The sequence below is a fragment of the Lissotriton helveticus genome, chromosome 10 (genome assembly GCF_964261635.1).
Source record: "Lissotriton helveticus chromosome 10, aLisHel1.1, whole genome shotgun sequence".
NCBI classification, from domain to species: Eukaryota; Metazoa; Chordata; class Amphibia; order Caudata; family Salamandridae; genus Lissotriton; species Lissotriton helveticus.
In genome coordinates this window covers 721,795,988-721,822,884 of record NC_136071.1, presented here as the reverse complement: position 1 = coordinate 721,822,884, position 26,897 = coordinate 721,795,988, and the positions used below count along the sequence as shown (strand labels likewise).

Sequence of the window (26,897 nt, the reverse complement as noted above, 5' to 3'; positions counted from 1 at the left end):
GCTATATAGTGGCGCCAATGTAGGTTTGTGGAGCTACTTGATACTATGTGATATTGTGCTTAGGCATATGACTACCAGTGCCTGAGCTCCAAATGTACGATAGTGTGCTGGGCCCCCAGCATAAGAAGGTTGTTGGATTGGCTATGGTTGTGGGAAGCAGAAACATATCGGCAGCCCCCTCCCTACAAGACCTGGGAGTGGCTATCACCGCTACGACCCTTGATGGGTGATCCCCACCAGACATAGCATTTTCTTTTGTTGTTGTTGGGTTGGGAGTTACATGAGGGGCAAGTCTTTGGCAAATTGGGGACGCCGAAGTGGGTGGAGGGAGGGTGGGTGTGTTGTATTGATAACATATATAAGTCGTGTAACCATAGGCACATGTGCTCTGAAATGGGCAGTTATTGCTATACTAGTGATTACCACTATAGATTTTTTATTTATTTATTTCTAAAGTTTTATATAGCGCGAACTTGATCCCGAAGGATATCAGAGCGCTTTACAATTTGAGGCAAAGGTAAAAATTCAGAACATTAGTCTAACATTGGGAATCTAATCATAATAAATGTATCACTTGGAACATCCGGGTTTAAACACGCCCAAGAAAACCAGGCAAGTGTCAGCGCAACTAGACAGGCATAATGTAAAGATTGCTCTGCTGCAGGAAACCCACCTGAGTAAGTACACGGAAGTCAAGTGGCATGTCGCTGGGCAGTCTACCGGCTGGCATCATCATACTCCACATATACGAGGGGGGTCCTTATCTTGATCAAGAGGGGTGTCCCATTCACTGCAATACAGACTAGCGTAGACACGGAGGGGCGCTGGGCTATGGTGCTGGGGAGATTGGGGAGAGTGCTAATGATCCTTGTTAATATGTATGGACCAGTGGTAGATGACACAACGCCCTATTTGCAAATGTTTAATGTTCTGCTCAAATGGCCAGAGGCGGCGATCATGTGGGGGGATCTCAACATGCATCTCAACCCACGTGTGGATAAATCTAACCCAGCAGGTGCGCGGATGGTAAAAGTTGCACAGTGTGTAGGGGACGGCATGCTGGAATTGGGACTGGTGGATGCCTGGCGGCTGCGTAATGAAGGGGTCTTAGCAGGTACACACATAACACCAGCGTTTAATAGTTGGTCCCTTCTGGACTACTGGCTACTAAATGAGGAGGCGAATGGGTGGGTAGCTGAGGTTCACATGATCACTAGGACTTTGTCTGATCACAATCCGGATCACCTTGAGTAGACCATACCCGCCAATTCACAAAGGCTGTTCATGTGGCGATTTAGAGCAGACGCATTTCTTGACCCTATATATGCTGACACTATCAGGACTACTATCATACAATATTTCGACTTAAACGTGGGTTCAGGGGAGAGCCAAGCGACCCTTTGGGAAGCCTTCAAGGCAACGATTAGGGGGACGTGTATCAGTACTTCGGCGGTGATCCTTAGAGACATTAGAGGGAAACTCACTACAGTAGAAAAACAACTAGAGGATCTAGAGGCCCAATATGAACGAGCGCGGTCTGGGGAAACACTGGCCCAAATTCACAAACATGTTGAGGAATATAACTCACTAGCAGAAACCGAAGTAAAGTATTTATCCAAATGAAATGTGGCCAGGACTTATGGCGAGGGTGGGAGGCCAGGTAGGGTGCTGGCAAATCGACTGCGGGTTGGGCTACCCACTCCCCGATTGACCATATTATTGATGCTAATGGAGAGGAGTGTTATTCTCAACATGCAATAGTGGAACAGTTCCGGAAATTTTATGCCACTATGTATACAACACGGGGTGGGATGTGCGAGAGTGCCTTGAATGATTATTTGAATGACACGGCCTGTGCGTGGTTGTCAGACATTCACAGGAAATATCTTAGTCTACCAATTGACGAGGAAGATGTGAAAGATGCTGTATTGTCCCTCCCAAATAGTAAGGCCCCTGGGACAGATGGTCTTACTGCAGAGTTTTATTGTACCACATTTATTAGGAATGTATGCAGAAGCTCATGAATCAGGCATTCTTTCCTCCCTCTTTACAACAGGCCTTGATTATTACCCTATTAAAGAAGGATAAGCCTCCGGAAGCTGTGACTCGTACCACCCATTATCCCTTATAAACCTAGATGCGAAAATATTAGCGAATGTCCTTGCCACCAAACTACAGGCCCTCATGCCACTCCTGGTACTTCCAGACAAACCGGGTTTATCCCTGGGCGCTCCACTTCTCTTAACCTACGCACTATTTTTGCCATGTTTCATGTACTCAATCCGGATTTGTAGGGAGGTCCTGGCTTGGCAGTTCGGTCTGGACTGTTCCCATGAGGCACAGGGTCAAGACTGATTTGCAGGTGGCTGGGTCTAAAGTGGGGTGGCATGGTGAGGAAAAGAACAATGGATTTAACCCAGATCTATTGACTTAAGTAGCCCCTTCAGACATGTCCATGGTCTGCAATTGCAGCCTGAATGCAGCCAATCTGTCTTAGCAATATGTGTCCCTTTGCAAGCCTTAAACTCCCCTTTTATTGCATATAGGTCACCCCTAAGGTAGACCCTAGGTAGCCTATATGGCAGGCTACATGTAATTAAAAGGTTGGAGATGTACTTTTAGGTTTTACATGTCCTGGAAGTGAAAATATGTGCTACCTTTTGATTGGGAACAGATAAACATTTCATGTTTGGTGTCTGAGACATTGCAATTAAAAATCCTCTTTAATGGTCAAGCCTGGTTTTAAATACAATTTTGAAAATGCCACATTTAGAAAATTAGCTTTTTCCTGCCCATACTATTCAGTGCCTGCAGATTGTTACTGGGGCACATTACTGAGTGTATTTGGTAGTTAGACTTTTTTATTCCACCCAGACAGCCACACAATAGAGAGATTGGGTGCACCTGGATGGGCTGTCAACTGGCAGCATGGGGGAGTAGCTGGGCACACACCCACTTGCAACTGAATAGACTGTGCTCTGCCTTCCCACAAAGGACTTGTCCCCACTGCATTGTTCATGCAGCCATCTCGGAGCCAGTGCAGGGGAGTCAGGAAACTTTATGTCCTTCAAGAGAATTCTCTAGAAACTTCTCATACTTCAAGGAAGGCATTAGGCATACAAATAAGACCCTCTGATCCACTCTTCAGTACACCTCTGGACCTATGGAAGTCTCAGAAGGCTGATGTGCTGCTCTGCAAGAAGGACTGCTCTGTACTGCTCTGCAAGACGGACTCTGTTACCCTGCTGCCTGCTGCCCTACTCCCTGAGGGAATCGACTGGACCTCTATCTTGATCCCAGGATCACCAGACTGGCTCCAAGGGCTAGATGGTTGGCCTCCTCATCAGCTCCTCACAGGACAGAAAAGGCTCCAACCACCTTGAACTCAGTGCCTAGTCTGCTGTGAGTTCCCCCTACTCAAATGGTGCCACCCTAATCCTGGACCTTTGGAAGTGGGCCTTAAGGTGCTCTCCCAGCCCAGCTGTGGTTCGGTGGGCAGAGCTGATGCAGTGCAATGAATCTCCTCGCCACTCTGCTTCAAAGCTGCTATTGCTCAATGCATCTTTGATGCAAGACTTTGCATCGCACTTCCCTTGTCAAGGACATCTTCAACGAGGACACAAGACTGTGCATCTCAGCCCCGCAGCTCCTCAGTACTGTGCGATGCATCCTCTATGCAGGATCTTGCAACACTCCACAAGCAGAATTTAAAGGACTCGCATCATGCACTGCAATGCAAGGGCGACACAACACTAAAGTCAGAATTACCAAGCCACACAACACTACCTTGTGTGGCCCTGTGGTGCTTGGTAAATATGGTGTAACGCAAGGCAGCACAAATCACTGCCTTGCAGTACTCTGCCCGAGGGAGGCAATCAATGGGTGGAGCGTGAGTGTTCCCACGCATCCACCCATGGATTTTGGTGCATTCCTAGATTCACCATGAGTGGTAGACCTGGGGATGCATCAAAATGCTATGCTACTGTTGAACTAGTACAAGGAGAAATCCTCAGAAGATTGTTTTTGTGCAGGATTGTTTTTGTGCAGGATTCCTGCACAATCTGCCTGCAATGCAGGCACCCTTGCACTATGACACAAGGGTGCCTGCATTGGAGCTGTGCAGCCAAAAGTGCGCCAGGGCAAGGAGAGGACTGTAATGGGTCACATTATGTTGAATATGCTGTATTGTGTTGCATGAGATATTGATAAATCTGCTCCCCAGTCACATCTGATGATGCAATTGTACCCTGCACCCTTGTATTATATTTTTGTTACTCAGTTGTGTCATTTTGGTGTGTGGCAATGGATTTCACACTTGTTCACACATCTTCAAGAAAACATTCCCATGGTATGTTAACATGTGCTTCCTACTTCCACTCATACAATTATGTTTAGAGAAATATTTCAATTTATTGGTAGAGAGCCCTTCTCAGGAACATCTTTATAAAAGATTCAATGTTCTTGTACATCTTCAGAAACAAAATAACTGATGTTTTGAATGTGTACTTCTGAAAATGGAGTGGCACACTCAATGACACGCTCACAAAGCATCTGTCACCATTTGCTATGACATATTGGTCTTAAGTATAGGCCTCATAGTTTTGCAGAAAGAAGAAAATTATGTTTATCATTTTCAAATAAAAGCCTAAACATGAGACAAACAAAACATTGCTCAAGTGTTTCTCTTTGAGAACAATGTTTTCAATCTGTGTATTTATTGCTATTTAACAATAGGAACAATAAACTTTCAGTGTTGACATATTCTGTTATTTGATGCTGTGTTACAGCCTTTTTGTATTGTGAGGAACTCACCACCACGAAACCTCTCATGGCACTGTTTGATGATAGCACGGTAGAGATGGCTTTGTCTGGATGAAGGCTGCTAACAATAACCAGTACCACTGGGATTCTGCGGCTGCTGCATTTGCCACATAATTATGAATAACAGCACTTGCTTCAAACCCACCATCTGCTGCATAATTAACTAATTTCTACATCAAGGGTCCAGCTCAAACGGATAAAGAGTATCTAAAAAAGAGAAAAACATAGAGACCGATTCACAAAGGGACTTATGGCTCGTAAAGTTACAAGAGCGGAGTCTCTGCACTCAAGGTGCAATCTCCGAACTCGGGGCGGAATCTAACTTTACGAGTCGTAAGCCCCTTTGCGAATCTGGATTATAATGTCACAAAGTGATAAAGCATTTGCAGAGGTTAACTGGTCTACCGCCACTTACTACTTTCTGTGTTCAGATGTCGAACTAGTACTAGTAAGATGGTTATTTTATCCATATGATCGGCCGGACTGGCCGTTGTGGGCACTGGGCAATCCCCTGGTGCGCTGCAAGGGTGGGGGGTGGTTTTGGGCCCCTGGGGGCCGTTTTTGTTACAGGGCCGTTTTTGCAGCATAGAAATCGGCCCTGTAACAAAATCGGCCAAAAACAGGCCCCGGCAAAGAGCTCGGTCGCACCCCCAACCTCCCGCCCCAGGGGTGGAGGGAGTATCGGCCGAGCACTTTGCCAGGGCCGGTTTTGGTTCCCAGTCCCACCCTGCATATGATAATCATTAATGTGTATCAAAATGACAGAATAGGGAAATGTGCTGACATAGAACGTGACACGCTTTGCATTTTTGTGCCCCATAATTAAGTCAGCCCTGCTGCCTAATTTAGTCCCCATTGCTGCATGATTTCAGTGGCCCTTATAATAATGGAGCAGTGTTCTGTAAATACTACAGGGTGGCCATTTTTCACTGCAATGCATTTCCACATCTATTGCACTGCATAAATATGGTTGGGTAGCAATGCAGTTGATGTGCAAAAACACTGACTGCTCTGCAATCCAACCTTTCGCAAATTGTGCCCAATGAGTCAGCCAATGGTGTCTTGGTTAGTCAGAAGTAGGCTCCATTTTCTGCAGTCACTGGATCCTGCTTAAATGTTTCTCAACACCACTGTGTGAGGTGCATGTCAGGGTTAGCTTTAGTGCTAGTGGTGACCAGCGCAACAAATTTTTTTGACGACCACCTCCTAATACCCACTTCTCCACAATTACCCCGTTTTTCCACAATTACACTCACTTACATGCTTCACCAGTGCCCCTCATCTCTCCATATCCCCTCTCTCACAATTTGTTTTATAGCATTACTCACACCATTTTAAGATGTCAGAACACTTTACATCACACACACATTGTACAGAACAGAGTCAATGAATCATACATGGGTAAATCATTCTATAGGAAATGTTACATAAAACATTGAGGATTACAAGGTGGTGGAGTTACATGTCACCGATTCTAGAAGGCAGTATATGTTAATAGTGGATGGTCTAGAGAAGCACAAACTCATGATTTAAAATGTACTACAGTGGTTGGAGGTTGACTTTACTAATACGAATGTATTTCTAGCCAAATAAACCCTTTTTAGCAACATTAGGATAATGAAAGACTGGGGAAAACATACCATTCTAATCGATACCTTGCAGTTTGCATGCAGCTCTTTTTTGCTAGTTCGTAGCTCACTGCGCTATATTATGGTTGAAACGTATCAACTGCAAGTAACAAAAGGATCTCTTAGACAAAAGCAGTAATCTACAGAGTGAGTCCCATGACAAACAGTTTGGTGGTTTGTATGGTGCTTGGTGCTTGCAGCAGGCATAATAACTCTGCAAAGCTTTATCATGAGTGGAAACTGCCTCTAGATAAAACTCAGATTTCTCTCTCCAGGAGGAACATTAATCACCAAAGTTGTTTTGAAATTTTTATGGTTGCCTGAAAACTGCTGGACACACAAGGAACTCTGCAGCAGGTGCTTTTTAAACCCCTGTTATTTCTAAACTCAGCATCCCCCGGCCCCCTCCCCGCAGCCTCTCACCCCTGAGATCAGTGCCTGCTGCACCAGTCACATTCCCCTAGAGCCAGCTCTGTTGCATGCTATCTATTCGTAAAAGTATTTGACCACATTTTCTGTATCCATAGGAGAGGATATGCCATGGAATGTTGTGTAGATTTTCCCAATCTCAATCCTATTTTTCTTTGATTACCTTGCAGTGTGATGGGATCAGCTGTGACTTTCCAGGTGCACGCCAATTCCCACAACGTCTCAACGACAGATGTTGCAAACGCGGCAGGTAAGGCCACTTTAAGTCCTCCATTTTAACTACGTCATTTGCCTTCCCGCGCGATTAATTGGAGACGATTCAACGAATGAGACGTGCTCCCAGGGATATTGACGTCGAGTGGAGGAGACAGTAAGGGAGAGCGTGACACATGGGGAATTGAAGTGTAACATCTCACAGTCAGTTTAAACTGCCTAAGACATCATTGTTTGCCAAGGGACTGGATTAGATTCAGAGTGGGACGTGGTGTGGAATAAGAAATCAGGTTGCCATGCAGAGGCCGGTGGAGTAGCATAAGTACTAGATTTACGTTTCATGGCTATGCCGCACAGTGAGCAGGGTTCTGCAGTGAGCAGGGTTCTGGGTTGAGGCTCAATATGTGACTTAATTTTTCTCACCTCTTTTACAACAAATGGCTTTTACAATAAAAAAAAAACCTTTCAATTAACAAAAGTTAATTACTTGGTTCTGAAATTGTGATTTCTCTATATCAGGAATTTTTCAGTCAAAAGAAGTGATTTTGAATTGGAAAGTACGACTTGTTTACACAAGTGTTTTTACGGTTGTGCATTTGCTACAGTTGCCATTTACAGATACCAGCAGTTCATGTTCCTTTAAAGAAATTTCAGTAAACCAAGCAGAATCCTAAAACTGCTATTCAATCCAGTGTAAGAACCACTCACTGGCCAGAAAATACATAATCAAAAATTGGGGGAAAAAATCCTGCAAAAATGAACTGCAGAATTTTGGCCCACATGCATCAAGCATTTTTGTAGTCGCAAACGGTGCGATTCCTTAAAATCGGCCGTTTGCGAATGCAAAAGTGCTTTTTGGGATGCATGAAGCAATTTTAGAATTCGTAACATTGTTGCGAGTTCTAAAATTGCGGGTGCTTTTAAGAAGTCGCATATGTGCGATTTCTTAAAAGCAATGCATCATTACTTTTACAAGTGGAAATTCGCAGTTAGGGTGCCAAATTTACCGAGTGATTGAACCACTCGGTAAATTTGGAAAAAGTGTGTGTTTAAAATGGTGAAAAAATTTTTTTTTTCAACATTCATGTTTCACACACACATGTCCTTAGGACATGTGTGTGTGAAACATGATGCGAAAAATACATTTCAGGGGTGTATGGGGGGGTCCTTTGGACCCCCCCCTGCACCCATGAAATTTTCTAAGTGCCACTCGCAATTTGCTGATGCCTTCCCATTGACTCCTGTGGGCCTTTTGGCCCATAGGAATCAATGGGAATTGCGAAAATGTACTTAAGAATTCGGTATTCATTTGGGATTCGGTAAAAATAGCGATTTTTACCGAATCCCAAATGAATACCGAAAATAATGATGCATAGCATTTTGCACTTCTTAATTTGCGATTCCTTATTTTTCGCAAATTAGGAAGTGCAAAATGTAACAATGATGCATGTGGGCCTTTGTGTTAAGGTCTTGCTGTTTGTGTTTGTGACCAGAGTACATGGTCCACAACCGAACGGCTAGAGCAGCATTACAGAGCTAAGTCACCGATGGACTGCGGCTCACAGCTATCTTCAAAATTGGTAGGCTGGTCGCCATGTTTATGTCATCGCCATGTTTATGTCACCACGAAGTGGCATGAGTTTGTATGCTTGTGTGTGTGTTTTTTTTTCTGTGCAAGCACAGCAATATCTGTGTGTTGGCATTATATTTGCTAATGCTGTAAGAGAGCACTGTGTTCCCATGTATGAACATGTACATTTTGTTGTTGTACTTCATTGGCAGATTTAGCCCATGCAATTGCGAATATTGTTAAGTTGGTAGCAGGGACGGTTCTAGGATTTTTGGACCCCTGGGTCGAAAGGGAATGTGCGAGGCCCCTCTAATTTGCATACGTGACATATTCAGGGCTCCAGAAGCTGCTTTGTTCAGACTTCTCCTGGGCCACAGCTCCTCCTCTCAGCTCCCTACCAGCACTTCTTTTACAGTCCATTTCGGGCTGAAGGTGTGAGAATAGCTTGGGGGCTGAGAGTTAAACCTGTGGGGCGCTAAAGTGCTGTAAATGGCCGTCCCGTCCGGCAGTATCTCTGAATGGGAAGCCGGGCAGGAGGCTTAATAGCAGGACAAACCTGCAAAATGCGTCTCTTTTCAACTGGGACACCAGAGGCCCAGGGAGGCCCCCTCCCCTCCCTCTAGTGGGCCCAATCGCAAAGAGACGCCTTTCTTTCTATTGAATCTGCTGAAATACAAGAGTACTGGTGGTGTGTTAGACTGGTTTAGGACCCCATGCTGGTGGTCTGAGTGCGAGGCCCTAGGCAGCTGCCCACTCTGCCCATGCCTAGCGCCGGCGCTGGTTGGTAGACTAACTTCCATTTATGTGATGAAGTGTGTAGGCATCTGGTTCCGTGCTGTATTTTTCGTGGTGTTTTTAGAAATGTACTTGCAGGTTAAGGAGATATAGTCTAAATAAAGTCTTGATGTGAGCTATGACTGATCTTCTACCATCCCAACTGGGGAATCCACATAGGTGAACTTGCTTCAATGACAAAAGCTTTGGCTCACTTTGTTAGTTAAACCTGAGTTTTAATGCAATTCTCAGAGTAAATATTTGAGGTGTGCAAAAAACAAGCTAATCTCCACAAAGTTAAATAAAGAACTTAAACAGCTACCACAATATTTAAGTATATACTGAAACTGTTATAAGAAACATAGGGCCACATGTATGAACCTATTTTGCATTCACAAACAGGCCGATCTGCCGCATCTGGCAGTTTGTGAACGCAAAAAAAGCATTTCCTATATATCAAACCCTATTTTGCGATTCGATAACCTGTTACCGAATTGCAAAATGGGTTTACGATTCAGTATATGGAAGGGGCGTGTTAAGGGCATCCCTTCCAAATACTGAATCGCAGTGGTATTTATGAATTTTTTGTGACTGTGAATGCGATCACAAAACATTTGCATTTTACCACCAAGTTCAAGTTGGTGTTAACCCATTTGCAAATGGGAATGGTCCCCAAGAAACCCCTTTGTGAATGGTGGCGAAAATGTTTAAGAGCAGTCAGTGGTTCCACAGACCACTGCCTGCCCTTAAAAAAGGAAAAGAAATTTGGGAGCCCACTGACCTGCCTGCAAAAGAGAAGACATGGGTGACACTTGGGCAAATGGTGGCGAAAAGAAACATTGCTACACTGTGCTGAGCCCCTAATCCACCGAAACTTGTAGACTGGCAAAGTGACATGGATTGGTGCATGCTGCAAGAAAAGACTGTATTTATAGCTAGAGGATGCCCCCGCAAATGGGGAGAGATCTGGTCCAGCTGGAACGACTTTAGGGGAAACTTGTGTGAGCCTCCTCATGTTCCGCGGCACGACTCAGAAGATATTGACTAAAATGTTTTTCCTATTTATACACGTGCAAAAATGTATAACTTTCGAATGTATTTCTGGTGCTGTAATGGACTCAAACTGACTGTGATTGATGACTGTGATTGTTTTTTTTACTGAATAAAAAAAAAGAATTTAAAAAAAAAAGGAAAAGAAAACTTTTAATTTTTTCTTTTAAACGCAACCCTTTTTCCTTTAAGGAAACCATCCTGCAGTTGAATAAAAAATGATTGCTATATTGAAAAGCAGTCATGGACATGGTGGTCTGCTGACCCTAGCAGACCGCTATTGCTTTGATTTTAGTGAGGAGGTAGGAAATTGCGACATTAATATTAAGGAGGCAGGTCGATGTGTGACCCCTAGGAATCGCTAAATGAAACTCATTGGAGTTTCATACATTAGCAATAGCGATTACCTAATTGAAATTTGCAGAAAATTACAATTAGGCAATCGCTGTTCCTAATGTTGATACATGTGGCCCATAAACTTTGAAAATAGAAAAGTAGTTCAAAAGTTCTAAAAAGGAAAATGGCTCCATAAAAAAAAATTGTTAGAACACATTGCATTTGAAGCCAGCGGAAAGTGGCAAAGTAACTTCAAAATCTTCAAGTGCCCTCCAGAGGTTCAAATAGAACCTTGGCATTTCAGTTCTTGATAAATAAGTACATGCAGTAAAAGAGGTGGGATTGAAAGATCCCAACTGAGCACCATTATTTCTTTTTTAAACATATTTTTATTGGCATTTTCTAATAATGCTTGACAATATGACATATTTGCAACACTGTATCAGGATAACAGCAACCAATATCAACAGTAATCTCCATAGTAAAAGAAGATCTATTCATAGTCTCTACCCCATTCAGCTCATTTGGCATATCCCCCCTTCCTGGGCTATGATTGAATAATGTGTAACTTCCAGGAGGGGCTCCTGCATTAAGGGGGTATACCCATTTCCCCACAGTCCATGTTCTACAGGTTTTTCATCTGTCCTCCTAGAAACCAAAGCTTCCAACAATCCAACCCCTTGATCGTTTGGTCTCACCAAGGGTAATACCTGGTACACAGGATATACTCAATGGTCATCTATCAATTCCCTGTGCTATCCAGTAGCTCATAATCAGTACTATTGTAGCTGCCATTCAAAAACACAACAAGCTTATGGTAATAACTTATAACAAACCCAAACATCTCTGTGGGGGTCCCAACTGCTCTGAATCAGGAGTCTGTGTGGCAACCTACTGTCTACCACTCTTTGTCCCCTTAGTAAGAAGGGGGTTGCATCTGGGAGGGCAGCGGGGGCGGCACGGACAATTCCATAGTCTACTCTATTATCTCTAACTCATGCATTCAGGCCTTGGTCCCAGGGTATACATTGGAATGGTGCCCTCCCTGCATGGATATGTGTGGGTCTCGACTAGCTCCAGTCTCAGCACCTGCCAGCCCACGGTTCCTGCATCTCTCCACATCCGCTATGAGGTCCTACCAGCCCTATCTCCTTCACTCTCACTGTGATCTACAGGAATTCCATCCAGGTCAACCGTTGGCTCTTCCCTATTCCCCAGTATTTCTGTCCACACGCCTGCAATCAGATGCCCACGTTCTCCCTTTTTATCCTCCCTAATGAGTACCCGCTCTTCTGACTTGGCCCATATCATAACATCTTGTGCCCAGCCTTCCATTCGGGGGCCCACCTCAGATTTCCAGACTAGGAATATCCACCTCCGTGCCAAAGCAAGTGCCAGGCCTATAAATCTCGAACCCACTGTCTTTGGCTTAGGCCTTGGGAATAGTCCTAGTAAACAGACCTCTGTGGTACAGGCAAGTGGACAACCCAGCTTACCTGTCAATTTACACACCACCTCCATCCAATATGAGCACAGCTTGGGGCAACCCCAAGTCATATGTTCGAAGTTTGCATCTAACACTTCACACCAAGGTCAATGTTGCATATCTCCCCGTAAATAGTTTGAATCCGGTACAGCATCAAATACGTCATATGCAGACAGTCTAACGGAATAAACTTCAGTCGCATATTACTAGAGATCCTCTTGGGATATTACAAAATCCTACTCCTAGTCTCAATCTTCGATAGGTCGTGTCCCAGCATGGTTTCCCACTTGTTCTGAAGTGTCGCAAGTGACCTTGTGTTCATGCCTACCAAGTCCCTTTCACCAGGTGTCTGGAGTCTCCCATGGTCGACAATAACTGTGGTACTCCACACATCTTAGGCTTGTCCCTCTTGCAAGACCACAGGTCATCAAATGATCTTGTAAGGGCCTCATAGGTCAGAAATTGACCTGGGGCAATCCAGAAGTCTCCATCAGGTCTTCCAGTGAAATAAATGTCCCAAAGCAGAAAGCAGTCTCCACTGTGAGTAACCTCGCTTCTGCCCATGCAGTCAACTCCTGAGTCTTATAAGTTGTAACCGGGTTTCCATGTGGGTACCCCACCAATGGCAATGCTGGTGCATACAACAGGTTCCCAGCTGTTCAACACACACATCGCCTCCAGCTGTCTTACGCCACCGACAGTAGCATCCCCGATCCAGGCATGTCTAAATTCCGGGCTAAGAGGCGAGCCAGTAACGCCTCCTAGGGAGTCAGTTGTCCCGTCTTGCCCCTCTCCCCATGGCACAAGCCTACCAACCACTGCATCGCCCACTGAAACTGAGCTGATCAATTGTAGGGTTCAAAATTTGGGAATCCCAGGCCCTCGTCCTCAGGCTGACATAGATGTATTTCCACTGCCAACCTGTGTCTGTCCCCTTCCCAAACCAGTTCTCTAAAGAAATTGTCTACATGTCTAAACCAGGACCTATGTACCTTGGCCGGGAGATTGGTAAAGAAGTGCAGCAGTTGTGGTAACATGACCATCTTGGCTAATGAGATCCGCGCCATATTGGGCAATTTCAACGAACTCCAAAACATGATGCAAGACTTGTGGGAATGTAGGGCACCTCCCATGTTCCCCTCCAGTAAATCTTCCATTGAATGAAATACATGTATTCTCAAATATTTAGATGTGGTTGGGGACCAACCGAGTCCTTGTGGTATTCGGTCAGGTCTCTGACTGTCACCTCCTACAAGTCTTGTTCTCATTGAAACAGAGGCTTCAGTACTGTGCAAATGCATCTAAAAGTTCAAACGTGTGTTGTGCCTGCGCAAACCATCTTGTAAGTAAAGTAGTGTGTCATTCGAATACAGCGATATGACATGCTCCCTACTCTCCACTTGTATGCCATACCCCACACCTGAACAGTTCTGCCAATGGTTCAATGGCTAAAGTGAACAAAGGAGCAACAGCGGGCACCCCTGTCTCGTGCCCCTATAAGTGTTATACCTCATAGAAATACCCCCTTGACCCATCTCTCCCCCAGCTGCAGTCGGAGCATCACATCGTAAAGAAAATCCCACCTGACTGAGTCAAATACCTTCCCTAAGTCAAGCGAAATCCCACCTGACAGAGTCAAATACCTTGTCCAGGTCAAGCGACCTGGAGGGGGAGTGGTAACGCTTCTGGGTAGAATAAGACCTGGTACAGCCTGCAGAAGTTCAGAGATGTGCTTCTCGCAGAGATATATCCATTCTGGTTGCAGTGGATTCATGACGGCATATGGGGTAATAACCACATTGCCAAGACCTTGCTGAGGATCTTAAAATCCATGTTTATATGGATAAGTGGAGGAACTCATAGACAGTGGCATTTAGGTCTGCAGTCTTAGGTAATGGGATAACTATAGCTTTCCTAGTGGTCTCAGGAAACCTACCTCTAAACAAAGCTTATACACATAGAGACTCTAGCCTAGGGGCCAGGGATCCCATTAAGGCAACATAGGACTCAGCAGGGAGGCCAATTGACCCCTGGGGTTTCCCATTAGCCATGTCCTTGATCGCCCTACCAATCTCCTGAATGGATATTGGGGCACCGAGTTCCTCCCTCACTGCCTGGTCGATTTCCTGCAGGGGTACGCTCCCTTAAAAGGTTGCAAGCTCCCTTTGTCCATTTGATCCGGCTTCCTGTTCTGAAATGTGTAGTATTCTTGAAACTCATTGTTGAATTCCCCTGGGGCATAAAGTAGTGTGCTATTTCCCAAGCGAATCTGAGTAATAGGTGTCCCCTGCGCTTCAGGCCTAACAAGTCATGCAATGAATCTACCTGGTGTATCCTCCTCATCATGTGCCCTTGCTCTCTATTCCTTAAAATCATGACAGTGGAGACGTTCCACTGTTTGACTATAAAATTCCCTGGCCTCCCTGGCCTCCCTGAGACTAGTCTGGGCTCCTTCATCCACTCCCACTGCATTGTCCAGTTCATGTAGTCTGGTTTCCAGACGGAGTAATGTGTTATTAAGTTCCCTTCATACACCCAACTGCCCCATGCAATGTTCCCTCATCACAACCTTGAATGCTTCCCATTTGACCCCCCCACTGAAGAGCGAGTACACTTGTTGTATGAAGCATAGTCTGTAATGTGATAGCCTGCATCACTCTGAAGCAAACATCCTCCAATGGCTGAGGGTTGAGCTTCCATGTGGGTATTTCTGGGTGTTCCCTGCCTCTTTTTCTACCACTGTCCAAAGGGGGCTCTCTGAAAGTCCCTTTCTTTTCTATGCAGACTCTGGGGCCTTGATGCGTACCCCCGGTGGTCCACTCTCCCATTCCTCCATTGGCCACCAGTGCAGGCCTGTCCTTGACCGCAAATGCAAGGGCCTCCCGTTTTTCCAGCTGGCCTCACCTTCCAGTGCAGCTCCACCTTTCTATAATTATAACTGAGGTCTCCACTGCAACCCCTGGGGGTCATCCTTGGCCCTCGAGTCGAGGGCTCACAGCCCCCACATGCTGACACCAGGGCCAGGCTCCCACCAGGGCTCTATCGTGGTGATAAGCCAGCCACTGCTCTGCAAATGGCAGACTGGAAGAGCGTCCCTACGCCTCTATAGTTGTCCTCTTATGTCTTCATGTTCCCTGTGGAGTCCAATCTCCCACCAGGGCTGTACTTCCCCTCTGCTGTTATCGCCAATGTAGGATACACCTCAGGCCACAAGCACCGGTGTCTCTCATTTTCCTGGCAGTCCCAGCCTCACCGCTCAGCTCCGCTTCACTCCAGCGGTCAGAGGTTCAACTTTGCACCCTCCAATTTCCCGCTTCAGGTGCCAAGCTGGGTGGCTTCAGTCCCAAGCCCTGACTCCAACTTTGGCTCTGGACAGTCTCCCCCCAGGGTTCCATAATGCGACTTAGCCAGCTGCCATTTTACCACTATCCGCTCTGCAGAGCGCCACAGTCCCGACGCTCCACGGCGCTATTGCCGACAGCTCCCGTAGTTCGCCAACTTCTCCCTGGAGGCCACCTCCACCTGTCCCGCTGTTTTGGCCATCTCTCCTGCAACTCGGGTCACTGATATATGTAGGATTAATGGTGAGCCAGCGCAGAGCAACAAGCTCATGAGTCCCCCGATGTTAACATAACATGTACTTTTGTATAGCGCACGTATCATCCGAAAGTCTCAAGGCGGTGAATAACAGATGTATATAGTTACCCAACTCTATGGTACTCATTTTATCGATCTCAGATGGATGAAAAGCTGAGTGGACCCGCTGGGATTAGAACCTGTGACCATGGGGTCGAACACAGGCCCCTGCAGTAGATTCATTTGTCCACTTCCCCACCAGATAAACATGTAGGCAGTAGCTGGTGTGTTTTCCATGGAGGTCTATGCACAAAGTGGGAAATCTCGTTTCCTGCTGAGAGTTAACTGGAAAAGGCTTTGAATGCATGAAGCAAGGATGATCAGCTACAGGAATCAGTGTCAAATTGGATGTAGAAATTGGCCCCAGTGAAGATTCTCAGGTTCTGACTTAGACACCATTATAAGCTGAATTAGGGACAGCTGGATGAAGTCACCTGTTACATCTGAAGGGATCGTCAATGCCCTCTTGCCAGTGTGGGATTAGACAATGTAGATACTTGACAAGGATGTGAGTTGTCTTGTTAGTTGATCCTTGAAACCAGTCTTCTGGAATCCTCAAAAATGGAGCATTGGTCTCATAACATAGGATGATGTCTCAAAAAAGCAAGGGCCTGATTTAGAGTTTGGTGGAGCAGGTATTCTGTCGCAAAGTCGATGAAGTACCCAGTCTGGCAAACCCTCGACCCCCCTCCTCATTTAGATAGGGGTGGATCTTCAGCTTTCCATTGATGAAATCCCCATTGACCCAACTGTGTGGTGGCTGTCAAAGGAAGAATATTACACCACCTGCCCAAAGTCAAAGTCAAAGTTTTTTATTTTGTTTCGGTACTCTTTCGAGGACCACAAAATCATTAAAAAAGAAAATACATATTACATTTGCATACAACTTAGTACATTTTCAGTGTTATTTTAAAAAATTTATAAATCTTATTACAAACATATTCGTTAGGTGGATTAGCACATATGGAAATAAAATCCCTTGCTTTCGTGATCCTACAGGACCGATATATTGGCTCTAGGCATGTTAACCTAGCAGTGACAACGACTTTATTTGGACATATAAAGAGCATATGCTCTAAGTTCTGTTTACCCCCCGAACACAGGTTACATTGTGAGGAACTGTTTGGTTTCCAAGGGGAGGTAAAAGATAACAAAGGGAGAATACCCAGACGTAGCATCATGACCGTACGTCTTGCACCATGGGTTAGGGTATATTCCAAATATGGCAATTTTAACTTGTATTCTTGGGAATCAGCATAAGTTTTGTACGTAGATAATTTAGTACAATGTAAATGATCTAACTCATAACTCAATTTTGGAGAGAATGTTTTTAAAAATAGTTTGAGTTGTGCGGGTGTCCAAGAAGATAACATTTCTGCACTAATTTTTGCTAAACAGAAAGCCTCTCCCAAATTTTTCGCAAATGTAGAGTTGAAGGTATCCTCACTAAAGATCTCAATTTTTAGCAGATGTCGTAGGGTGCCCTCTTTGGAGTGCAGAAGGTTATAGGCCCACCTTATGAGGCTTGCTATTGATATTGCAAATGCGCTGGTGATCGTGCATTCGAGCCTTAGGGCCTGTACAGGAGTTGAGTTGGAGACTTTCAGTAACTTTTTTAGTATTTTCCCTTCGTTTGTATCCATATAACTCCATTGTTTTAGGGGAATATGTTCTGAGGCATAAGATAGAACCGGGGAAATTTTGGCTCTATAAATTTTTATCAGTGCTGAGAAATGCCTGCTTCCTGTCTTCCTATACAAGCGTGATATAGCACCAGCGTGAAGGTCACATTTCCTTTTTAGATGGATAATTTGCTTCCTGTTACTCATATTGGACGAAAAGATTCTTCCAAGATAGATATATTCCTTTGTCTGTTCCAAGATTTCTCTTCCCAGTTTCCATTGGTACTTCACTTCTTTTTTCTTTTTTGTAAATGCAACTACTTTAGTTTTATTTATATTTGGAATTAAAAAATGATCTTTCGAGTAGTTGTGTAAAGAATCTAAAAGATTTTGAAGACCAAAGGGTGTCAGGTCGAACAAGACAATATCGTCCGCATAAAGTAGACAATGTATCCGTTGAGCTGCCATTTTCGGTGGGGTGCTTTGTCCTTGTTGTAAATGCGACGGTAGGTCGCTCAGGTAAAGGGAGAATAAAATCGGGGCCAACAAGCACCCTTGCTTTAGGCCATTAGATGTATATATTATTTTTGACATGCCCCTCTCACCCCCCATTTGGACTCGGCACCAGGTGTTACTATGTAAGTTCACGATTAACTGCAGTAGAGGCTCTGATATACCCATTTTCCTCAGTTTCATCCATAGTGTCGGCCTATCAACCCTATCGAACGCGGTTGAGTAGTCAATGAAGGCTGCATATATTGTTTGCGATTTCCCGGTTACGTATTTATCTAGTAGAAATTGAAAGATAGCTATATTATCCGTAACCGAATGATTCGATCGGAACCCAGCTTGAAACAATGGAATTAATCCCATCGAAAATGCCCAAAGCTTCAACCGGTCAAGAATTTCAGCCGCAAAGATCTTTCCGCCAGCATCCATTAGGGCAATTTGTCTATAATTGCCAGCTATACTCCTTTTTCCTTTTTTATAAATAGGAATTATTGTGCTTCCTTTCCACGAGTTTGGAATGTTCCCAGAGTCGAAAATGTAACTAAATAATGGCGCTAACATCTGACCCCAAGCTTTATGGTCTGCTTGATAAACCTTTATCGGAATCTGATCGGGACCAGATGCACCCGTACTTCTTGCCTTTTTAATATTCAGGGCAATTGACACTGCCGAAGCCCTGGAGAGTTTTATATCATTATTTTTCTTTTCCTTTTCTTGTTCAGTTACCTTTCTCATCCATCCCATCGTATTGGGTTTATATAGATCATTTAAAAATGTGCCCCAGTCTTCTTCTGAGACGGGGATTGCTTCAAGCTTCTTTTTAGTTCCCGTCATCTTAGCTATCAAAGACCAGTATTTACGTTGGTTGCATTGCCTTGCTGCTATTTGGATATCCTTCCAGTTGCGATCCTGTTTCAACCTTTCCTGTCTAGCACATTGTCTACGAATTTGGTTCTTTAATTTATTTATTTCGGCTTTATTTGTTGGTGTTTTACACAGGTACTTAACCCGAATCATCCTGTTTAGCATTTTTACCGTTGGCTGAATGCAGTTTTTGTACTTGCTGACGCACTTTCTATGTGCTGGTCTATCCTGTTTTAATTTGCTTTGTATTGCGTATTTGAGTTCATTTAGTACAGTTTCATAATTCTTGATAGGATCTTCGGAGTAAATAGTGGTTAACAATTGGGATTGTGTAATTAATACATTCAAGTAGTCCAGATTTTCCGCCCCCCAAAAGATCCGACGCTGGACTAAATTTACTTCTATTTTGGGTTTACTGAATATTGGATCGTTCTGGAAAGTGGTTAGTGGCATCCAGAGTGTTGTTAAGCAGAGAAGGGCATGATCACTGTCCTCATTAAATTTAACAGACAAGTCAGAAATTTGATCTTTTAACTCGTTCCCACATATAAAGTAATCTAGGATGGAGGAGACTCCATTTCCGTATCTAGTGAATGAAGCTGGCTTGTCTCCGTTAACATTTCCATTTAGAATTGTCCCATTTATACTTGGGAGGAATGATAATAACAGGCTTCCTCTTTTATCCGACTTCACTCCTTTTGGGAATTGCGGGAGTGCTATTTCCAATGATTCCTCCTTAAATAACGTTGACCATTTCTTTATTTCGTTATTTGATATTTTGGCGTTTAGGTCGCCCATCATAATATATGGTAGGTGATGTTGATCCTCGAGGATGTTGGATATAGTTTCTAAGAGATGGTCGAATAAAGGGTCATGTTTTTTACTTGGTGGTGCATAGATGTTGAAAAGTAACATTTTCTTATAAGTGTCTGTTGGCTGTAATCTGAGTTGAACTTTGATACATTGTAGGTTGGGCGAATATGTATCAATGCTTTCTTGTGACCAGCAGTAGTCTTCTTTCAGTAGGATTGCCATACCTCCTTTCGCGTGACCCCTTTTAGATTTTTTTGCTGGGTTTTCGTAGACGTAATACCCTTTTTGCGTAAAGGAGGTGGTGGACCATGTTTCCTGCAAAGCAAGAATGTCTGGATTATCTTTTGTTGCACCTTTCATTTTATTGGGAGTTTTCCCGGCCATATTCCATAACGATATTTTCAGACCTTTGCTAAACCTGACGTTGATGTAAGTTATCCATTTTGTTGCCATTTAATACTTCTGGTAACCATGTCCAGGATAGTTGGCTATTCTCTTTATCTTTTGGGTAAATGTTCTGTGACCACACCGCCCTTTCACCGTGCCTTACTTGTATTTTTAATTTGTCTTTACTCATGTTATTAGATGTATGTTCGTCCCTTCCTATATTAAGTTTGTATTCAGTATGGGGTTGTGTAGTTACTACGGCATTTTGTGAGTTGGTTTTGATTTCTGAGATCGAAATTACATCATATCCATGTTTTTGTAGAATTTCCTTTTCTCTCATGATTATTCCAGGAAGAACTGGAGAGAAGAATGACACTTGTACGAATTTAGTATTTTCTTTTTTTGGAAAGCGTACTAGGTCTATTTCTCTACTTGTCAGAGAGTTCAAGGAAGGGATTTCTTGCAATAGATGGACTATTCTTCCTCGGTTGAGCGGGATATTGTCAGTTGGAAACAGTTCCTCGATAGTTAGATGTTTTGTTTGTTTTCTATCCCACTGCCAAGTAGTATGATCTTGTAGATTTTTTACGTTACTAATATTTTGCTCTAATGGTTTTCTTACTATTGGCTGACAATATTCTTCTGCGTTAGGATTCAAAGGCTTCGCCAGCGCAGTTATTTTGGTCGGTGGAGTGTTCACCAAATTAGCAAAACTGTGTTTTTGAAATTTGAGTTTCTTCCCTTTTTTCTTATGAATTCTTCTCAGTGGTCGCCCTCGCTTTTTCTTTCCCCTATTTTCCTTCACTTCGATGATTTTTTCAGTTGTTCCAATCTGTTTAATTTCATGTTCTTTGGTATCCTTCAACAAGTGTATGTTATTTTCAGGGGATATCTTACCATGACCATTCTCAATTTCTTTGTTGGAAAAAATGGGATAATTTTTAATGCTATTTTCAGAGGTATATTCCTTTTCTTCACTGAATAGCTTTTTCAGAGAGTAGATTATGGGAATGTTTTCCTTTGATCGTAATTTCTTAAATTCTCTCTCCTTTATTTTCGCATCTGATGTTTGCGTACTTACGCTTTGCATTCTTTGAGATCTTGATCTTTTTTTACAGCCAGCTTCAGACTGTACCTGGTTGATCATTACTTGTTCATCGGATGAGACTTTAGGTGATTCTTTTTTCTTTTTTTCTTCCACCAGAAATTTGAGAATGCCTATTTGGACGTCCAGTGTGTCATCTGAATTTGCTAAGATTTGGCCTAGATGTGAGAGAACTGATTCCAGAATGTCTTGAAGGGAAAAAAGTGCTTTGGACAGGGGAGGAACAGAAGCTGGTTGGGTTAAATTAGGAAAATAAAGATCAGTGAGGTTAGATTGATTGGAGTACAGTTTAGGTGATTTATCTGGGGAACTAGTGAGTGGCTGATTTTTTCTTAACGGAGACACTAATTCCTGCTCCTCTTTCTTCGTAATGTTATTTACGGAGAGCTCATTAGCTGATTCATTATCCTGTTGTCTAATTGGTGTTATTTGCGACATCTCTAAAATTGATTGAGAATACTCTTCCGAGGAAAGAATTTTTGGCTGGTTTATCTCTGGATTTGGTGATCCTTGATTATGAATACTTAATTCAGTAGGTACTTTTGACTGAAGTTCACTATCAATCATTGAAAAAATATGTTTTTTATCTTCTACCGAAGTTCGGAGAGAGGAATGGTTTTTCTCGGAGAGAGTTGAGAAGTATTTGGTTATTGCGGGTGTGTTTAAAATTTGACCAGGTTTCATAGATTTGTCAACAGATTTTCTAATGGCTGCATCGGTACCCATACGTTTCATGTAGATTGTTCTTGAGCGCAGTTTTTTCAAGGCCATCATTAGGGAGTATTGCGATCGAGAAAACGGGTGGACCTAATCTTCTGGAATCGATGTTAGAGGGGTGGCCCGTCCCGTCCTCGGTCGTCCCCGGACGGCCACAGACGGCCCGCCCTTTGCCCGGGCTTGGCCCCGCGCGCGTCCCGCGTCGCGTGAGTATACGACTTACTTTATATGGGTAGCCGGTGGGCGTGTCCGTGGGCGTGTCGCCTGGGGGAAGAGTCTCCAGCTGCCCCAGGCAGGGGTTGCTGGTCCTCGCAGTCCCCCGGGCTAGGATCAGTTCTTAATTATACCCACGCCTCAACCCTGGAGACTCCAGCTGGGAGCGAAGGTCAGAGCTTGCAGGCAGCAGCTCCCGCTCACACCAGCGAGTCCCCGGGGAGGCTGCCACACGGAGCAAACAAAGCTTGGTGTTTCCTTGCGTCAAACAACGCCGTCAGCAGCACAGATGGTCGGATTCCCTCTCGCAGCACAGCAGTACAATCAGTTAGGTGAGTGGCGCCCGCGAAGCGGGTGTCACGAATTAAAATACTTAATTCGCCGGTGGGCGTGTCCGTGGTCGTGTCGCCTGGGGGAAGAGTCTCCAGCTGCCCCAGGCAGGGGTTGCTGGTCCTCGCAGTCCCCCGGGCTAGGATCAGTTCTTAATTATACCCACGCCTCAACCCTGGAGACTCCAGCTGGGAGCGAAGGTCAGAGCTTGCAGGCAGCAGCTCCCGCTCACACCAGCGAGTCCCCGGGGAGGCTGCCACACGGAGCAAACAAAGCTTGGTGTTTCCTTGCGTCAAACAACGCCGTCAGCAGCACAGATGGTCGGATTCCCTCTCGCAGCACAGCAGTACAATCAGTTAGGTGAGTGGCGCCCGCGAAGCGGGTGTCACGAATTAAAATACTTAATTCGCCGGTGGGCGTGTCCGTGGGCGTGTCGCCTGGGGGAAGAGTCTCCAGCTGGCCCAGGCAGGGGTTGCTGGTCCTCGCAGTCCCCCGGGCTAGGATCAGTTCTTAATTATACCCACGCCTCAACCCTGGAGACTCCAGCTGGGAGCGAAGGTCAGAGCTTGCAGGCAGCAGCTCCCGCTCACACCAGCGAGTCCCCGGGGAGGCTGCCACACGGAGCAAACAAAGCTTGGTGTTTCCTTGCGTCAAACAACGCCGTCAGCAGCACAGATGGTCGGATTCCCTCTCGCAGCACAGCAGTACAATCAGTTAGGTGAGTGGCCACCACCTGCCCTATTTAGGGTGAATGGTATAATGTCCTTTTTTCTGTCTCTCATGACCGGGTAATGCCAGCTGTTGTGGGACAAAAAATTATGGCACAAAAGGCAGGGTGTTTTGCAGTTTTATTGCCTTACAGTGGGAGGTTCATGCTGGTTTCATGCCAGTCCCAGTGTAGTGACAGTTGTATTGAGAGTGCACTGGCACACCCCTTCAGTTTAACATGTGCTGCTAACCCTGTTTAATAGACCCAAGTCTAGAGGTGACTTAAAAAATCTAGTGATCCACAAATGAAGGGAAGGTGACACACCTGTGGGGTGAATCTCCTATGGGGTAATTTATGAGTGTGTCCTTGCACTGTAATCCCAGTAATGACAGGATATATTTGTCTACTTCAGTTTGGGGTTTGGTGACCATGCTTATTCCTTCAATGTGTGTCTCATTAAAAGCTTATGTGGTTATTTATAGATGGCTGACCATGCTAATTCTAAAGACTCTCAAATTGTGTTTCATGGATTTTCTTTATATGGGCATAAGTATTTAATGAGCTTAGCATTCATTTTCCATTTATGACAACAGTTTTATTTTTTTGTTTTTTTCTCATCAATCACGCTGTGGGAAATTGACTTTAATACGTATGTATACATCCTCAATATCCACATTGATTAAATATTGCGCTGGGATGCCCGATTGGCAGCCATGCGCTATATAAGTGCGTATTCAATCATTCATTGACATTCACTATTTACACAATGTAAACTACTTCTGTACTTTGCGCGTTGAAATCATGGTTTCCCGAAGAAATTAAGGCTGTGGGATCATGAGCCAGACATATGACATTAGAAAATATCAGGAGGAAACACGCTTTCCATACCTCAGGTCCAACAGACCTGTCTTTAGCTCTGTACAAGAAATCAGTAAATAATGAGTCCCACAGAAAGATACAGCAGTAGCAGCAAACGTTTTGAATCCCAGTCAGATAAGAACAGATGCTACTGAAACGGGATTTAGGTTTCCATATTGATTGGAAGGTGCAAAATGTAAATTATAGTGGTCTAAGGGCCATATGTATCAAGCTAATTAGCATTCGCAAAGGCCGGAATTCTGCGAATTTCGGCCTTTGCAAATGCTAATTAGCTAAATGGTATGTATGTAACATGTTTGATGCAAAATAAGGAATCGCAAAATTTGCTATTCCTTATTTTGCGATTGCACTTAAGGAATCGCAAATTTTGCGATTCCATAATTCCAATGTATCAAAGAAAAAATATTCAAAAAATGCCCATAAGGATTCGCAAATTACCACCAACTTCTAGTTGGTGTTAAGTTGCGAATTCTTTAAAAAAAGCTTTTTTTTTTAAAACCAAAGGTGCCATATGACGCTCATACATGCCCTTAGGGCATGTATGTGCGCCATATGCCCCCAAATTTCATTTTCAGGGGTGCAGCAGGGTGTTCTTGAGACACCCCTGCCCCCTTGAAAAAATTCCTAATTTGCGATTAGCAAATTGCTAATCGCAAATTGCCCCTTCATTCCTATGGGCCTCCTAGCCCATAGAAATGAATGGGTAATTTGCGATTAGCAATTTGCTAATCGCAAATTAGGAATGGTAAGGAATCGCTATAAAAAAGCGATTTTGTACATACATACCGTTTTGCGAATTCTAAATAGCGATTCCTTAAAAATCGCTATTTGGAATTCGCAAAATGGAACTATGATACATATGGCCCACAGAAACAATGCTTTGTCATATTTGATCCACCACAGTGACATTTGCAACCTCAAGTTATCATAGGTGGCTGTGTTTTGGTATTTTGATCAGTGTCTAGGTACTATGATTTAAACAATGATATGACTAGATAAATAACATATTTCTAGTATTAATCTGCCTATTTACAAACATGCCTGGGTTTTAATTTTCTTTTTGCTGCACAGGGATGTCTGATTGTGTGTTGACCTGATAAATACATATACATTCTATATAACAAATATTCATACATTAAATATAGTTATTTAAAGAAATCCAATAACATATTTTAGTCCCTGATATGTTTAATATTTTCATTAACCAGCATGATATTACCTTAAGACCTATTGTTATTGATGCCCTTATTGGGAGTAGTGCCTGTATTGGAACTTTGACGCTTAGGGCAACTTTATGAGTGCCTACAATACAGGTGTATTAATTGGGCACTCAAGAGGTTAATGATATAGGGGTCCCTTTAATTTGGGGGGTGAGGAATTTAAAGGAATTAAGGGTTGAACCTCAGAGTCCCCTAAGAAATCAGGAGTTGTGGAATGAATCTGTAACTCCACGTCTGATTCACACAGTAGCTCCTCATTTTGTCAAAGACTTTCACCCAGTGAGTTTGACTACCTTCATCAGCCGAAATCACTAGGTGAAAGTAAACTGTTCTGCAGTGTTCCCATGGATCTCATAATTCTATGAGTCGAGCAACTCCTGTTAGTGGACCCATAGCAATTAGAAGGGACCTCAAAATGAGGGTCTTGGGTGATTAATAGATCTTGAAGGTATTCTATGCCATATAAAACACAATCTCTAAAAAATGCTAAGCGTTTACATGATTAAAAAAAGAAACAAAATTCAAAAAGTTAGGAGCAAATGCTCATTCAACAACATTTTCTAATGTTCTCATTTTGAAACAGAGGGAATTTTCTGCATTTATGTGGACTTGTCTTTACTTTTGTTAGACCAAACTTTCAGGTGCACAGTACACAAAATGTTTTAGGCCATGGCTGATCATTGTTGAAGTCTGATGTTCTTTGGACCCTACTTGTGTAACAAATTAAAAATGTGGGATGCATATAGGGGGCCTATTTAACAGTCACCATCCTTGGAAATTATTTATTGTAAGTACTGTCACTCAAACCTAGGCTCCCACCATTGCAGAGTAAAATAATGCTTTGCAACATAGAGGAAGTATCTTATATATTATGGGATCCTCAGCGGTCTTGGAGCTAATCCATCGAACTTGTGAATTGCTCAAGGGACCCCTTACCTTCACTGTCGCAAACAAATGCGGCACGGGCCCTAGTTGCCCCATTGTTATATGAAAATGGGGAGCACCTTGCTGAAGATTTCTAAAGCACTAGTATGTTAACAAAACACACCATGACATACAAGGTATTTCATGGTATTGTATGGTTTGGCTGAGTTGGGATAGGCATGGTATGCTATGATATGTTATGGCAAGGCTTTGTATGGTACCATGCGCTGTGTTATGATGTGTTACAATATGGTCCGATGTGGTATTTGCCTCATACTAAATTCTCACTGGGACAGCCAATAGATTTTGTTTGATGAATTTTTGTTTGTAGCATCCTCCAGTAGCAGGGTCCTACATGAAAATCAGTCCTTAGGACATCTTGGGACATCTTCTCATTCTTGGGATATCTACCAATTTCAGGATTGGAATACTTTCAGATGGTGCTAGGTGGAAAATATGTTGGATTTTTTCTGAAAAGTTAAACATTTTTAACAAATGCATTCTATCCATGTTATAGCTAGTACTACATTTCAAAAGGCTTGAACCCCATTTAAACAATATAAACTGCTAAACTTAAGGAGTTTCTAGAGCTGTTCATAGTCTATTGAGCCCTATGTTTCAAATATTGGTGTGTTGCACATGGCCTTCCCCCAGTAGAACT

General features: G+C 43.7%; 1 protein-coding gene across 1 annotated transcript in view; it reads left to right on the top strand.

Moving 5' to 3' along the window:
• PTPRN2 (protein tyrosine phosphatase receptor type N2) overlaps positions 1 to 26,897 on the top strand; it is a 2,458,064-nt gene that overhangs the window by 1,286,117 nt on the left and 1,145,050 nt on the right. The window contains exon 11 of the mRNA XM_078663270.1: positions 7,049 to 7,128. Within this exon, the coding sequence (XP_078519396.1) occupies positions 7,049 to 7,128 (80 nt within the window). The remainder of the gene's footprint in view (positions 1 to 7,048; positions 7,129 to 26,897) is intronic.